Consider the following 13,819-nt stretch of genomic DNA (forward strand, 5'->3'; position numbering starts at 1 on the left):
AGACACTACTCAATATTTTAACCTGTAAATTAGTTATACATTAGCACGCTAAATATACACACATCCACAAGATTTGTCCATTGAACTTTTTAACACATTCGGAAGTAAAAATGGCTGATTTTGCAAATTTCCTGATGAAATGTGGGTTCTAGTTGCTCTTCTTGGCTTAATACAACTCTTATTACATTACTAAGTCCTGCCTACCATTTGAGTGCATACAATGAGTGCACTGACCTGGGTCATGGTGCCTGTCAGTTTCTGCCTGTCAGCAGGTGGCCAACAATACAGAAACATTTATACACCCACACCTTGGTGTAAATTCTCTCGTATTTAATAAATAAAATGTTGCAGAAACATTTATATACCCACGCTGTTGTAAATTCCCTCGCTGTAAATGTAATGTTTAGTACAGGCACTGTTCAGGGCAGACTTCATGTTGGGTTTGTACCAGGCAACTTGCGGGGCAACTAAGGGGTCCTCAGTAAGACCGCAGCCTAGCCATTTGGGAACATCAGAAAGCTTGTTCTTGTACTTTATATGTCTGTCTACATTAGTGATAAAGGTGAGTTAATGGGCTGTTAACGATCGTTCGCGATATGCAAATTAGGCGGCGAATATCACCGTTGTTTTGTGTAGCCTGTGCATTATTTCATATCATTATTTGTGCTAGCTAAACTGTTGGCGCCATTTTCGTCGTGAAGCCAAATACAGTATGTGTGTGTGTGTGTGTGTAAATTAGCATGTGCTACTCTAAGCTTGTGACTTACATTTATGCTAATGTTAATTCATTACAAAAACCAGACTTGTTAAGACATTATACTACTCATAAATTAACCTGTTGGATGGAAAATGTGACTTTTGTGTATTGTATGTATTATTGTTTGTATTGATCTCCTGCTTGGTTTTCAGCAACTTCTGTTCTCTCATTTTTTCCTGCTTAGCTTAGTGCTGGGATTTTTAATTGTATTTTTCCCACACTGCTACGCCCGTGTCTAGCAGCTCTTTGTGCTATTCTCGTACCAGTCCTGGTTTTTGTTGTATTTTGTTGTTGTTTTCTTATATTTTTGTTCCAGGGCTCTACATTAAAAACAAAAATGACTTGCCCATGGGGAATCCTTAAGGTGAGAACTACTTGCCTGAACTTGCCCCATGTAAAATGAAAAGACCGCCATAATAATATAATAATAATAATTTACAAAATACTACCTTACACGTCGTAGTCGTAGTAAGCGGTGATATTTATATGTTGTGCACCACATTGAAACATTATTGAATAGACACATTTGTGTTCTAGTAAAGTGTTTTTAATCCAGAAAAAAATGCTCAGTGGTCAAACAGTAATTTGTGAAGCAAAGGTGAGAAAAATACACAGAGAAATTGAACCGCTAGATTTTGTAGCTTGTGCAAAATCAGCACTTCGTATTGGATCTAATTTTAAAAAAACTCTTGGCAGTATGGCATGTCAAAGTGCACTTGCCCGATGGGAATATCACTGATTGGATTTACCGAATTTTGTTTTAACTTGCCCCGGGCCATCGGTACATCGTTGTTGTCGAGCCCTGTGTTCACAGACTTTATTGTAGTAAATTTGTTAGATGGAACCTCATGTCTCTGTATTCTAGAATCCAAATTAGTGGCTACGGCCACCCGTGACAACAACATTATTCTTGCTAATCCCGCAATATGAATGTCATAGGTGAGGCACTGCAGTACTCTCCCCTCCCTGGAAGGATGGGAGCGTACGTGAGCTGGGTTGTTGCCATGTTTCAGTCAAGGAAGTCAAACTGACGGTCAGTGAGGAGATGGTGGATAAGGTGACTCGTGAGTGAGTGAGCAGATGAAGAACAGACTTAAGCTGCTACTGAATATGTTTTGTCCGACAGGAGAATTGGGCGAGGCTGGCGTTGTGATCAACAATCCGGCCTGAGTTACCGCAATGGGGACAGTAAGTAGACCAGAAGGCTTTTATTACTTTGGAGTTGTTGTTGTGGACATTTCCTACAAGATGGATCTCCACGGTCTACGGGTGGTTGTGCAGCAGTGGCGGCAGAGCCCGAGATGCTGTGTGAATGTGCTTGAATATTCACACACTTAGATCAACTGTTGATTGTATTCCTATACAAGCCTGCTCCAATAACATCCAAATCAATCATTCATTCAATAGCTGCATAATAGATGTGCTTCAAGACTCTAAGTAGTGCAGTGGAGTCCGCCCAAAGCAAACACAACACTGCAACTCATTGACGACCTGTTTCTCACAACGACAGAATGACAGAACATCAATGGAGGACAGATCAAGAAGGACCAGTGCTCACTTCGGAGCTGACTTGCACTCAGCATCATGCCAACCAGCATCCAGCAGAAGACGTCGTGACGCTTCATGGGAGGTGGGTTTTGATGTTGGGTATTGTCCATAAATATGAATTGATGTATCACTGGTGGGTGTTGTGGAAAAGGGGCAGGGTGGGGGGTCAGCCAGGTCGGGGCATGAGCTTGTGCCGCTCTCAGCACGTTGGTTTCATGCACACCAGATCAACCACGGACCTCATCTCATTGACAGGGCCTGGGGATCCCGCAAAGTCTGCTCATTGCCTTCATTGATCTCAAGGCTGCCTTTGACACGGTCCACTGACTCTCATTGTGGAACCTCCGTGGCTGCGTCCTTCCACCTAAGCTAAGCAGGCTCTTTACGATGCTGTATGATGGCGCAGAGACCTTTCATGCTGGCCCCACCCCCCATCACAAACCTCCGTCCAGGTTTGGGATGGAAAAGCAAGCAGCCTCCTGTCACACCAGCAGAGACTGACAAGAAAGAGGGTGAATTCTGACATCTAATTGGTGTTTGATCCAATTGGCATTCACTGAACAATTACTGACCTAGTGGCCAATGTAGAGTACTACATTCACAATTACAATTCTTCCTCCACCTTGTACAGTAAAGTCTCGTTATATCGATTGTTATATCGATTGTTCTATAGTATAGAACAATGTCGAGCAGCTTAAATCAATCTTTGCTTAAGGATTTCAATACCAAAAAAGAACACGGCGAACGGCTGCTTCCAGTCAACTTTATTTTTCACACTTCCACCACCAGAGCGCAGCACACACACCGATTCCCGCACTTCCTGGTTCACGGGTCATACTCAACCCGCCCCACATAGCTGGCCAAACACATGCCTGCAACAGAAGAACCAACAGCGTTCGTGGTTTCTCTGTATAGATTCTATACACACGAGAAAAACCAGGAACGCCAGCATGTACATATGAAAAACAGTGATTATTGCAAGCGATAAAAAGATATCTGAATACAACACAATTAAATACATGTATTTGTACGCTTGTGTCTTCGTTGGAATAGGTGTGTATGCTATGTCAGTTGGTTCTTCTGTTGCAGGCATGTGTTTGGCCAGCTATGTGGGACGGGTTGAGCATGACCTGTGAACCAGGAAGTGTGGGAATCGGTGTGTGTGCTGTGCTCTGGTGGTGGAAGTGTGAAAAATAAAGTTGACTGGAAGCAGCCGTTCGCCATGTTCTTTTTTGGTATTGAAATCCTTAAGCAAAGATTGATTTAAGCTGCTTTTGTATCGATATAAGCAGACCAAATTGGCTGGCGGGAGATGAAAAGGGCATCGTAGTAACCGGATTATCATAATAACCGTGTATCGTACTAACGGAACTAATTATATCATAAAAGAGTAGAAATTTGCCGGGAAATGAAAATAGTATCGTAATAAGCAGTACTTCAATATAACTGATATCGATATAACGAGACTTTACTGTATTTGTATTTTAGTGCTTTTAATTACACAATTTTTATGGAAGGACAATCACATCTATTTGATGCAACTTTCACCTGCAATTTTATTGTCATAGACGCCTCAAAAACTGCAACATCTATTGCTATTTGGGGTAAAAACAAAACAATAACCCCCAGGACATCAATATACAGCAGGGGTGGGCAAATGTTTTGACTCGCGGTTGTCTTGCTTTAACAAAATGTATGGGGCGCCAGACTATATATTTTACACGTAACAGTCCATATGTGTAAAAGTGTGTGTTGTGTCCCTTTTTTTCAGGAGCACTTTGTAAACAGCAGACCACATCAAATAACGACATTGATAAAACATCTACTTAAACCATCAAAAGGTTGGCTCAAGCCATGATGCTAGATTGTATGTTTAGTTTAAATTAAATACTTTGGAAAGAACAGGCAGGCCGTATTCAAACACTTGGCGGCCCGGATGTGGCCCCCGGGCCATAGTTTGCCCACCCCTGATATACAGTGTAGGAGAAGATGTAGTGCTAATGCCTGACTATAAAGGCTCCACTGGCGTTTAGTCCTACTTTTTCTAGCGAACTAAACCTGGGGTGTTTGTTATTCATCTGAAGGCAACAAGCACCATGGATGTCTAACACATGATATCTCGCTGCAGCAATCAGCCCAATGCAGGGAAGGAGCAAGGTGTGATTGGGAATCTGTTTTCATGGGAAGATGGGAATCGATTGCCAAGACGCGAGTCTTCCCAGCAACATGGTTAACAGAAACGTCTGCCCAGAGAAATGAGTAATTACAAGAGCCCCTGCAGATGACCCTGGCTTTCTTCTTGATCATCAGTGCTCATAATGAAGAAGAATCCATAGGTGTGTTGGGTTAAAATCCTCAGCAACCTCATCACTGAGCTACTGTGGCTGGAGCTACTGTGTGACACTACTGCCCCCCAGTGGACAAAATGTATGCTTACAGTCCAATTTTATTGTCATAGACACCTCATGAAACCCTGCAACTTCTATTGCAGTCAAATACAGTATCTTTATGGATAATAGTGGACGAATATTAATAAGGAAAACATTTGGCCTATATTTTGACACACTGATGGGCTTCCCCAGTTGTGTTTGAACCATCTTTTTCCTGAATGACATGGAGGAAGTTAATAAACGTAAGACAATTAATGGATCAGTGCTTTGCTGTCTGGTGTACAAACAAAATAGAAATTAATCACCATTTGAATGAAATATGCCATATTTTCTGGATTTTATGAGCAGAAAGACCAATGACAGGACGTGAATTATATGCACAAACAGAACATTTAAATCAAGCTAAATCGATTTCCCTAACACCAGTCTGTGTTAGTATGAGCCATGAGGCGTTGCGTTCAAAGACGTCATGTCATTTATGAATGTATTTTCTGGGATTTCTGAGCATACTTAAATGCAGCAAACTGTGTTTGTGGGGTGGAGATACAGATAAAGCGTGTTTTTCGGTTAACATCTATTTTTTTTCTAAACTTCTGTCTTGGTTTGCGTTATTTAGCGTCCAAAATACCATACGGTGTGTTTAAGCCGTCAGCTTGTATCACGTGACTGCAAGGCCGAGTTAAAATATTAAAGTTATTTTATTTTAATTGAATTATGACAAACCATACCAATAACCTAGTTTATTTGTACTTCTGCGGAGGTAGAAAGTAAATATGTGCTAAACTTTGTGACATGAAATGTGGAATCCTGGGAATGTGTTAAAATGTACCAACCGGGGTTGGAACCGGCACAATGTTACGTGCGATGTTGAATGTAAAATGATTTTCCACCACTAGGGGGCGCCAGAGACGGCATCGTTTGAAATGTTGTCAATGTGAAAATGCGTTGAAAAGAGTCACGTGAACAGAAGATGATTTTTAATGGTTTTTAAGGTTGAAGTACTGTGGGAGGGGAAAGTACCATCACACCCTTTGACTTGACGTCAAGTATCGCAACACATGGGGAAGTGTAGGGAATGACGTGTGTGTGTGTGTGTGTGTGTGGTGGGGGGCGGGTCAGACTGCAAGGGTGTTGTGTCGGGGAGGGTCCCTAAAAAGAGGGCGTGTCTGTTTTCCAAGTGAGTGAGCAGGATGATGAGCTCGGAAAGTTCTCCCAGGAGGAGGAGGAGCAAGGTTGCTGAGTCAGAGCGCATGTCTGGACTTCCAGTCCCAGCCGACACCGCTTGGACTTCCTGACACAAACTGGTGCTTTTGTTGGGCCGGATGAAGCCATGATGCTGAAGAAGGTACACTTCCAGGTAGGAGCGTTTCTTCTCATTGTTTGGAAGCAATGTCTTTATGACAACAAATCTTCCATCCAAATCCACAGCATAGTTTAGGAAATGTTTGGACCTTTTGGGGTGTTTTTATATCTCAGCTTTACAAAAATGTCATAGATTTTACACACAGTAATATGTGTCGCTAGAAATGTCTTCCCCAGTGCCAGGACAGACAGGAAGTGACGATTTTCAGAGTTGAGTTTTAGCTTGCTAGCTTACTTTTATGAGGGAATATTATTTGTGCCTGTTGTGAGATCATATGGTTGTCAGTAAAATAAACATGTACAGTATGTTAACTTACCTTTTGGCAGTGTTGCTGTGGAAGATGGCGCTATTATCTCTTCCTCTTTCTTTTCCCATCGTGACAATTCTCACATGACATTTCTCATCTCACGTTCTCACGTTTAGCACGATTTTGCGCTCGTTGGTAGCATGCTAGCTGCTAACATGAGGTATATACCTTATACTGTATATGGCAAGGTGTCAAATCACCATGGCGCTAGCTGCCGTATATCTATGCTAATGGTGGTATGTCAACATCATACTACTACATATGTAGTCTTGTACTCTGACTACTGCATCGTACTACTACATATGTACTCTTCCACTCACACTACATACTTTTGTACTTTGATTACTGCATCATATGACTGCATCATACTACTATATACATATGTACTATTTTACCCTGATTACTGCATCATACTACTGTATATGTACTCTTGTACTCTGACTACTGCATCATACTACTACATATGTACTATTGTACTCTGACTACTGCATCATACTACTACATCATACTACTACATATGTACTCTTGTGCTATGACTCCATGATACTACTCCATACGTACTACTGTATATGTACTCTTGTACTCTGACTACTGCATCATACTACTACATATGTACTATTGTACTCTGACTACTGCATCATACTACTACATCATACTACTACATATGTACTCTTGTTCTCTGACTGCATGATACTACTCCATACGTACTCTTGTACCCTGACTACTACATGATACCACCACGTGATACCACTACATGATACCACAGGATACAAAACATGACACCACGTGATAATACTACATTACATTACTACATCATACTAATACACGATGTTACAATGTGATACTGCATGATATCACTACATGATACTACCACATGATACCACTCAATGATACTACAACATGATACCACATGATACCACAAAATGATACTACATGATATTACTACATGACACCACTACATGATGCAACTACATGATGCTACCCCATGATACTGCTCTAGTACATGCTACCAGTAAATGATAGTAGTAAATGCTATGACTATATGATACTACATGATGGTTGAGTGAAGAGAGTAGAGTAGCATCATGAGGTCGCTTGTGTCCACATTCCAGACGGCGGTGTGGAATGTTCCGTCCAAGAGACCTTTCCACGTAGACTTGGCATCCAAGTGTCTTATTTCTCTAAAATGTCTCTAAAAAGGTTTCAGTCATACTTTTCTTCTCTTCATAGCGATATTTACATCAGATAAGACTTAGGCTGAGGGATTGCCATTGAAAGTCACGGTAGCCGTGGATTAAAAGCTGCTGACTCCTGCATCAGCTACCTCAGTTATGAGCGAGGTGCACGGAGTCTTCAAATATGTTTTTGGCTTTCCTGAGGCAGATCCTGGTGAGTCTCTATGATGCGAGTGTTTTGCTGTGCTGGAAAAGAATGCTAGGAAGCCACAGAGATGTTATTTTTCTCCTCTCAGGAAATAAGTCTCTTCTTCGCCAAATCACAACCAAGGTTGGAAGAAGAAATGAGGTGTGACACCCTCGCTAACAGTCCCCATGGTGGCAAAAACAATAATAACAATAAACAATCACTTTCTTTGTGTAAAATAGTACCATCGCCTCTTCTAACGTAGTACATAACTCGGCCCATCTTAATGATGACTGGCACATTGATGAGCCAATCACACTGATAGGCTGCTTGATGGCTGGACCTTTGTCAAAAGAGCGAGGAACTCCTGCTAAAGGGGCAACACGGTTTCATGGCAATCCAGCCAAGATGCCATGAAGATTAGTGAAGACTCGGACTAAACGGAACACCTTTTGGAACATCTGATCCTACTTTTTGAAAAACTTGTGTAAAATACAGCAGTTTTGTAGTATCACTGTCAAATTTGGTAATGGTACCCATTATGTCATTGTATGGTCATATCACCTCATACTTCGGTACGTGACAAAAATAAAATATAAAAAAAAAAAATTAAACTATATTAGGAAAGCAGGAAGTGAACAAATGTAACAGTTACTGATTGTAAAAGTACCAGATGGACGGGTAGGATTTAATAAGCTTTGTTTCTTCCTACTGCTTTTGGACATGTGGAACTGTGAACTGATTATGGGATGCACTCAATTGTAATGTGATGCATGTTCTAATGAAATACAGTAGCCTGAAAGTCTCGTTATATCGATATTGTCAGGAGTCGGAAAAAATATCGATATAACCGGACTGTCGATATATCCGATCCTGCGCCGAACTGCATTAAAAGTGGGCAATAATGCACTCGACATTGTTCTATAATATAGAACAATGTCGAGCAGCTTAAATCAATCTTTGCTTAAGGATTTCAATACCAAAAAAGAACACGGCGAACGGCTGCTTCCAGTCAACTTTATTTTTCACACTTCCACCACCAGAGCGCAGCACACACACCGATTCCCGCACTTCCTGGTTCACAGGTCATGCTCAACCCGCCCCACATAGCTGGCCAAACACATGCCTGCAACAGAAGAACCAACTGACATAGCATACACACCTATTCCAACGAAGACACAAGCGTACAAATACATGTATTTAATTGTGTTGTATTCAGATATCTTTTTATCGCTTGCAATAATCACTGTTTTTCATATGTACATGCTGGCGTTTGTGGTTTCTCTCGTGTGTATAGATTCTATACACACGAGAGAAACCACGAACGCAGTTGGTTCTTCTGATTTAAGCTGCTTTTGTATCGATATAAGCAGACCAAATTGGCTGGCGGGAGATGAAAAGGGCATCGTAGTAACCGGATTATCATAATAACCGGGTATCGTACTAACGGAACTAATTATATCATAAAAGACTAGAAATTTGCCGGGAAATGAAAATAGTATCGTAATAAGCAGTACTTCGATATAACCGATATTGATATAACGAGACTTTACTGTAAAACCATTACCATTACCAAATTTGAAATGGGATTATGGTAAGCACTCAAGCTATGACCCCATTATGTTTTCCAAACCTTTAAAAATATCCTTTTTTTCCACATCTTTCTTTTTACGTGCAAGAAAAACAGCATGCAGGTAATGGGACCCACCTATTTCAACTATAAAGCCCTAAAAAAAGTCCCAAAAAGCCATAAATCTTCTCTTTCTAGCCCATCCCAAAACAATGTGTTGGGGCACCAATCTGTACCAACTGGGAAAGAAGAACCAGTATATGAACAATAGGAATATACAACCAAAAGATCCGTGTATCACAGTCAGTATCATGGCCACTTACTCCATGGACAGTTGATTTCCAGCTGATTTAGGATAGCAGGAAAAGTGGTGGTGAGGAATGTAAAGCATGTACTATGTATGTATGTACAGTACGTGTATGATTCATAGAGTACTGTAACTTTGTGTACACAAACAAACAAGCCGTCACAGCAGCGGCCGGTCACATTGTTGCAGGAGCTTTAGTCACGCTGAGCCGACGAGAAATAAAAATACAGTAAAGTCTCGTTATATCGATATCGGTTATAACGAATTACTACTTATTACGATACTATTTTCATTTCCCGGCAAATTTCTAGTCTTTTATGATATAATTAGCTCCGTTAGTACGATACACGGTTATTATGATAATGCGGTTACTACGATGCCCTTTTCATCTCCCGCCAGCCAATTTGGTCTGCTTATATCGATACAAAAGCAGCTTAAATCAATCTTTGCTTAAGGATTTCAATACCAAAAAAGAACACGGCGAACGGCTGCTTCCAGTCAACTTTATTTTTCACACTTCCACCACCAGAGTGCAGCACACACAGCGGAAAACACCCGTCCCTCGCGCCTACCCCTCCGGGTGGCAACACCTTCCCTATCGATAGTTCCGGGGGGAATTATGTCCCGGTAACGGTAATCACTACAGCGTAAGTTTATTTTTATTTACTGTAGTACAAAATTTACTGTAGTACAAAAGCATGCTAGATACGCAATCCATGAACTCAAGGAGAAAATTACATGCCATATCAAAGATCCGCCCACTTTTAATGCAGTTCGGCGCAGGATCGGATATATGGATAGTCCGGTTATATCGGTATTTTTTCCGACTCCCGAGAATATCGATATAACGAGACTTTACTGTATCAGCTACCGTCAGTCAAAGATTGCTCTTACACTGCTACACTACTCCTTGTACTACTATGACTGTATGTGTATGTATACTACTACTGGGCGGTGTACTATTCTGACGACTTTAGCACTTAGCTCACACTTGACATTTTATGAACACAAGACCTCTTTATCCAGAAGAATCAGGTCCTTGTGTTCACTTTGGGCCCGACTCGACTGGACTGCAGGGCTGGGAGGGTGAGGCAATGTGTGTGTGTGTGTGTGTGTGTGTGTATTCGGTGTGTGTCTGTGTGCGTGGGTGTAAGCCAGGAGAGCAGCTAGTAGACATAGCAGTTTGTTATCCACACTGAGTGTTTTGACAGCAGCAGACGGTCTGTGTGTGTGTGTGTGTGTGTGTGTAGACATCCTTGGTGGATGTTAAATGTCTGCCATGTTGTGACACATCATATTTCTATTATTACTGCTGCTACATGATTGGGATTATTATATAATTATTATCATATTTATTATTTTATTAATTATTATATAAAACACAATATAGCAACCCATGCACCTCTTTAATCTTTCATCTTTCATCACTGTGTTTTGTATAGACGCAACTGAGTTGATCAGCAGCGTGTCTCCAACTCACGTCTAGTCAGCATGTGTGAGCACAAAGCCAACATTAGGAATGTTGTATGTTTTAGCATTACGGAACATCCATCCATGCATCTAAAGCACCCTTACCAGTCAATGATGGGGCCATCCCAGCATTCCAGACTATTTGCTCGGAGGGAGAAGGCCATGGATAAGTAAACACTGCCACCATGTGGCCGATGAGTGGTGAAACAGGTGCTGTATGTTTTCATACCTGAAAGTTTCGACTGCAGTCTTCCTCGGGGTGGATATTCCTGTGATGTCAGCTGATTTATTGTTGTGAAGGCAGGGCAACATCGCCACCCCCATCACACTTCTGACCACATCCCAGGTGTGAGAGAGTTCAAACACTAACTTTAGTCTGTTAGAAGAAGTGTTCAGAAAGTAGGAACGTTAGACCAAATGAACCTCATTAGAGGTGTAACTACCCTGGTCCAGTAAAGAGTTCACGCTTCTTTTACTGATGTCCTCGATGCATTTATTGCTCTTCAGTGCATTCACACGCCATTGCAGGACATTGAAGCATCGTAAACATATAATATAATAGTTATATTGTTCTCCATGTGGACCAATGGTAGACGTTCCGTTCTCCAATGTGCGTCTCTACTACAGCAGATGGTATAGTAGATGGAGATAGTAGTACAATAGATGGACATAGTAGTACAGTAGATGGACATAGTAGTAGTACAGTAGATGGACGTAGTAGTAAATGGAGATAGTAGCACGGTAGATGGGTATAATAGTAGATGGAGATAATAGTACAGTAGATGGACATAGTAGTACAGTAGATGGACGTAGTAGTAGATGGAGATAGTAGTAGATGGACATAGTAGTACAGTAGATGGACATAGTAGTGCAGTAGATGGACATAGTAGTGCAGTAGATGGACATACTACTACAGCAGATGGTATAGTAGATGGAGATAGTAGTACAGTAGATGGACGTAGTAGTAGATGGACATAGTAGTACAGTAGATGGATGTAGTACTAGATGGAGATAGTAGTACAGTAGATGGATGTAGTAGTCGATGGAGATAGTAGTAGATGGACATAGTAGTACAGTAGATGGACATAATAGTGCAGTAGATGGACATACTACTACAGCAGATGGTATAGTAGATGGAGATAGTAGGACAGTAGATGGACGTAGTAGTAGTAGTATGGAGATAGTAGTACAGTAGATGGACGTAGTAGTAGATGGACATAGTAGTACAGTAGATGGATGTAGTACTAGATGGAGATAGTAGTACAGTAGATGGACGTAGTAGTCGATGGAGATAGTAGTAGATGGACATAGTAGTACAGTAGATGGACATAGTAGTAGGCCAGTAGATGGACGTAGTAGTAGTAGTATGGAGATAGTTGTACAGTAGATGGACGTAGTAGTAGATGGACATAGTAGTACAGTAGATGGATGTAGTACTAGATGGAGATAGTAGTACAGTAGATGGACGTAGTAGTCGATGGAGATAGTAGTAGATGGACATAGTAGTACAGTAGATGGACATAATAGTGCAGTAGATGGACATACTACTACAGCAGATGGTATAGTAGATGGAGATAGTAGTACAGTAGATGGACATAGTAGTACAGTAGATGGATGTAGTACTAGATGGAGATAGTAGTACAGTAGAGGGACGTAGTAGTAGATGGAGATAGTAGTGCAGTAGATGGACATAGTAGTGCAGTAGATGGACATACTACTACAGCAGATGGTATAGTAGATGGAGATAGTAGTACAGTAGATGGACGTAGTAGTAGATGGACATAGTAGTACAGTAGATGGATGTAGTACTAGATGGAGATAGTAGTACAGTAGATGGACGTAGTAGTCGATGGAGATAGTAGTAGATGGACATAGTAGTACAGTAGATGGACATAATAGTGCAGTAGATGGACATACTACTACAGCAGATGGTATAGTAGATGGAGATAGTAGGACAGTAGATGGACGTCGTAGTAGTAGTAGTAGTAGTAGTAGTATGGAGATAGTAGCACAGTAGATGGACGTAGTAGTAGATGGACATAGTAGTACAGTAGATGGATGTAGTACTAGATGGAGATAGTAGTACAGTAGATGGACGTAGTAGTCGATGGAGATAGTAGTAGATGGACATAGTAGTACAGTAGATGGACATAGTAGTGCAGTAGATGGACATACTACTACAGCAGATGGTATAGTAGATGGAGACAGTAGTACAGTAGATGGACATAGTAGTACAGTAGATGGACATAGTAGTAGGACAGTAGATGGACGTAGTAGTAGTAGTATGGAGATAGTTGTACAGTAGATGGACGTAGTAGTAGATGGACATAGTAGTACAGTAGATGGATGTAGTACTAGATGGAGATAGTAGTACAGTAGATGGACGTAGTAGTCGATGGAGATAGTAGTAGATGGACATAGTAGTACAGTAGATGGACATAATAGTGCAGTAGATGGACATACTACTACAGCAGATGGTATAGTAGATGGAGATAGTAGTACAGTAGATGGACATAGTAGTACAGTAGATGGATGTAGTACTAGATGGAGATAGTAGTACAGTAGAGGGACGTAGTAGTAGATGGAGATAGTAGTGCAGTAGATGGACATAGTAGTGCAGTAGATGGACATACTACTACAGCAGATGGTATAGTAGATGGAGATAGTAGTACAGTAGATGGACGTAGTAGTAGATGGACATAGTAGTACAGTAGATGGATGTAGTACTAGATGGAGATAGTAGTA

At 41.1% G+C, this 13,819-nt stretch overlaps 1 protein-coding gene and 1 long non-coding RNA gene across 3 annotated transcripts in view; both read left to right on the forward strand.

Moving 5' to 3' along the window:
• Positions 1-478: 478 nt before the first annotated feature.
• On the forward strand, positions 479-2,927 carry LOC131134669 (uncharacterized). Of its 2 annotated transcripts, none has more exons than XR_013627893.1 (5): positions 479-562; positions 1,074-1,121; positions 1,697-1,814; positions 1,884-1,945; positions 2,268-2,927. It is a non-coding gene; the product is annotated as an uncharacterized LOC131134669 (long non-coding RNA). The 2 variants fall into 2 exon arrangements; XR_013627894.1 differs by having other exon boundaries at positions 2,561-2,927.
• Positions 2,928-5,900: 2,973 nt separating this feature from the next.
• The window catches only part of phldb1b (pleckstrin homology-like domain, family B, member 1b), a 67,827-nt gene continuing 59,908 nt past the window's right edge, over positions 5,901-13,819 (forward strand). Inside the window, exon 1 of the mRNA XM_058080686.2 lies at positions 5,901-6,052. Within this exon, the coding sequence (XP_057936669.2) occupies positions 6,026-6,052 (27 nt within the window). The 5' untranslated portion in view covers positions 5,901-6,025. The remainder of the gene's footprint in view (positions 6,053-13,819) is intronic.

Source organism: Doryrhamphus excisus, linkage group LG8 (genome assembly GCF_037039965.1).
Source record: "Doryrhamphus excisus strain RoL-2023G ecotype Guam linkage group LG8, RoL_Dexc_Guam_v1.1, whole genome shotgun sequence".
Taxonomy (NCBI): domain Eukaryota; kingdom Metazoa; phylum Chordata; class Actinopteri; order Syngnathiformes; family Syngnathidae; genus Doryrhamphus; species Doryrhamphus excisus.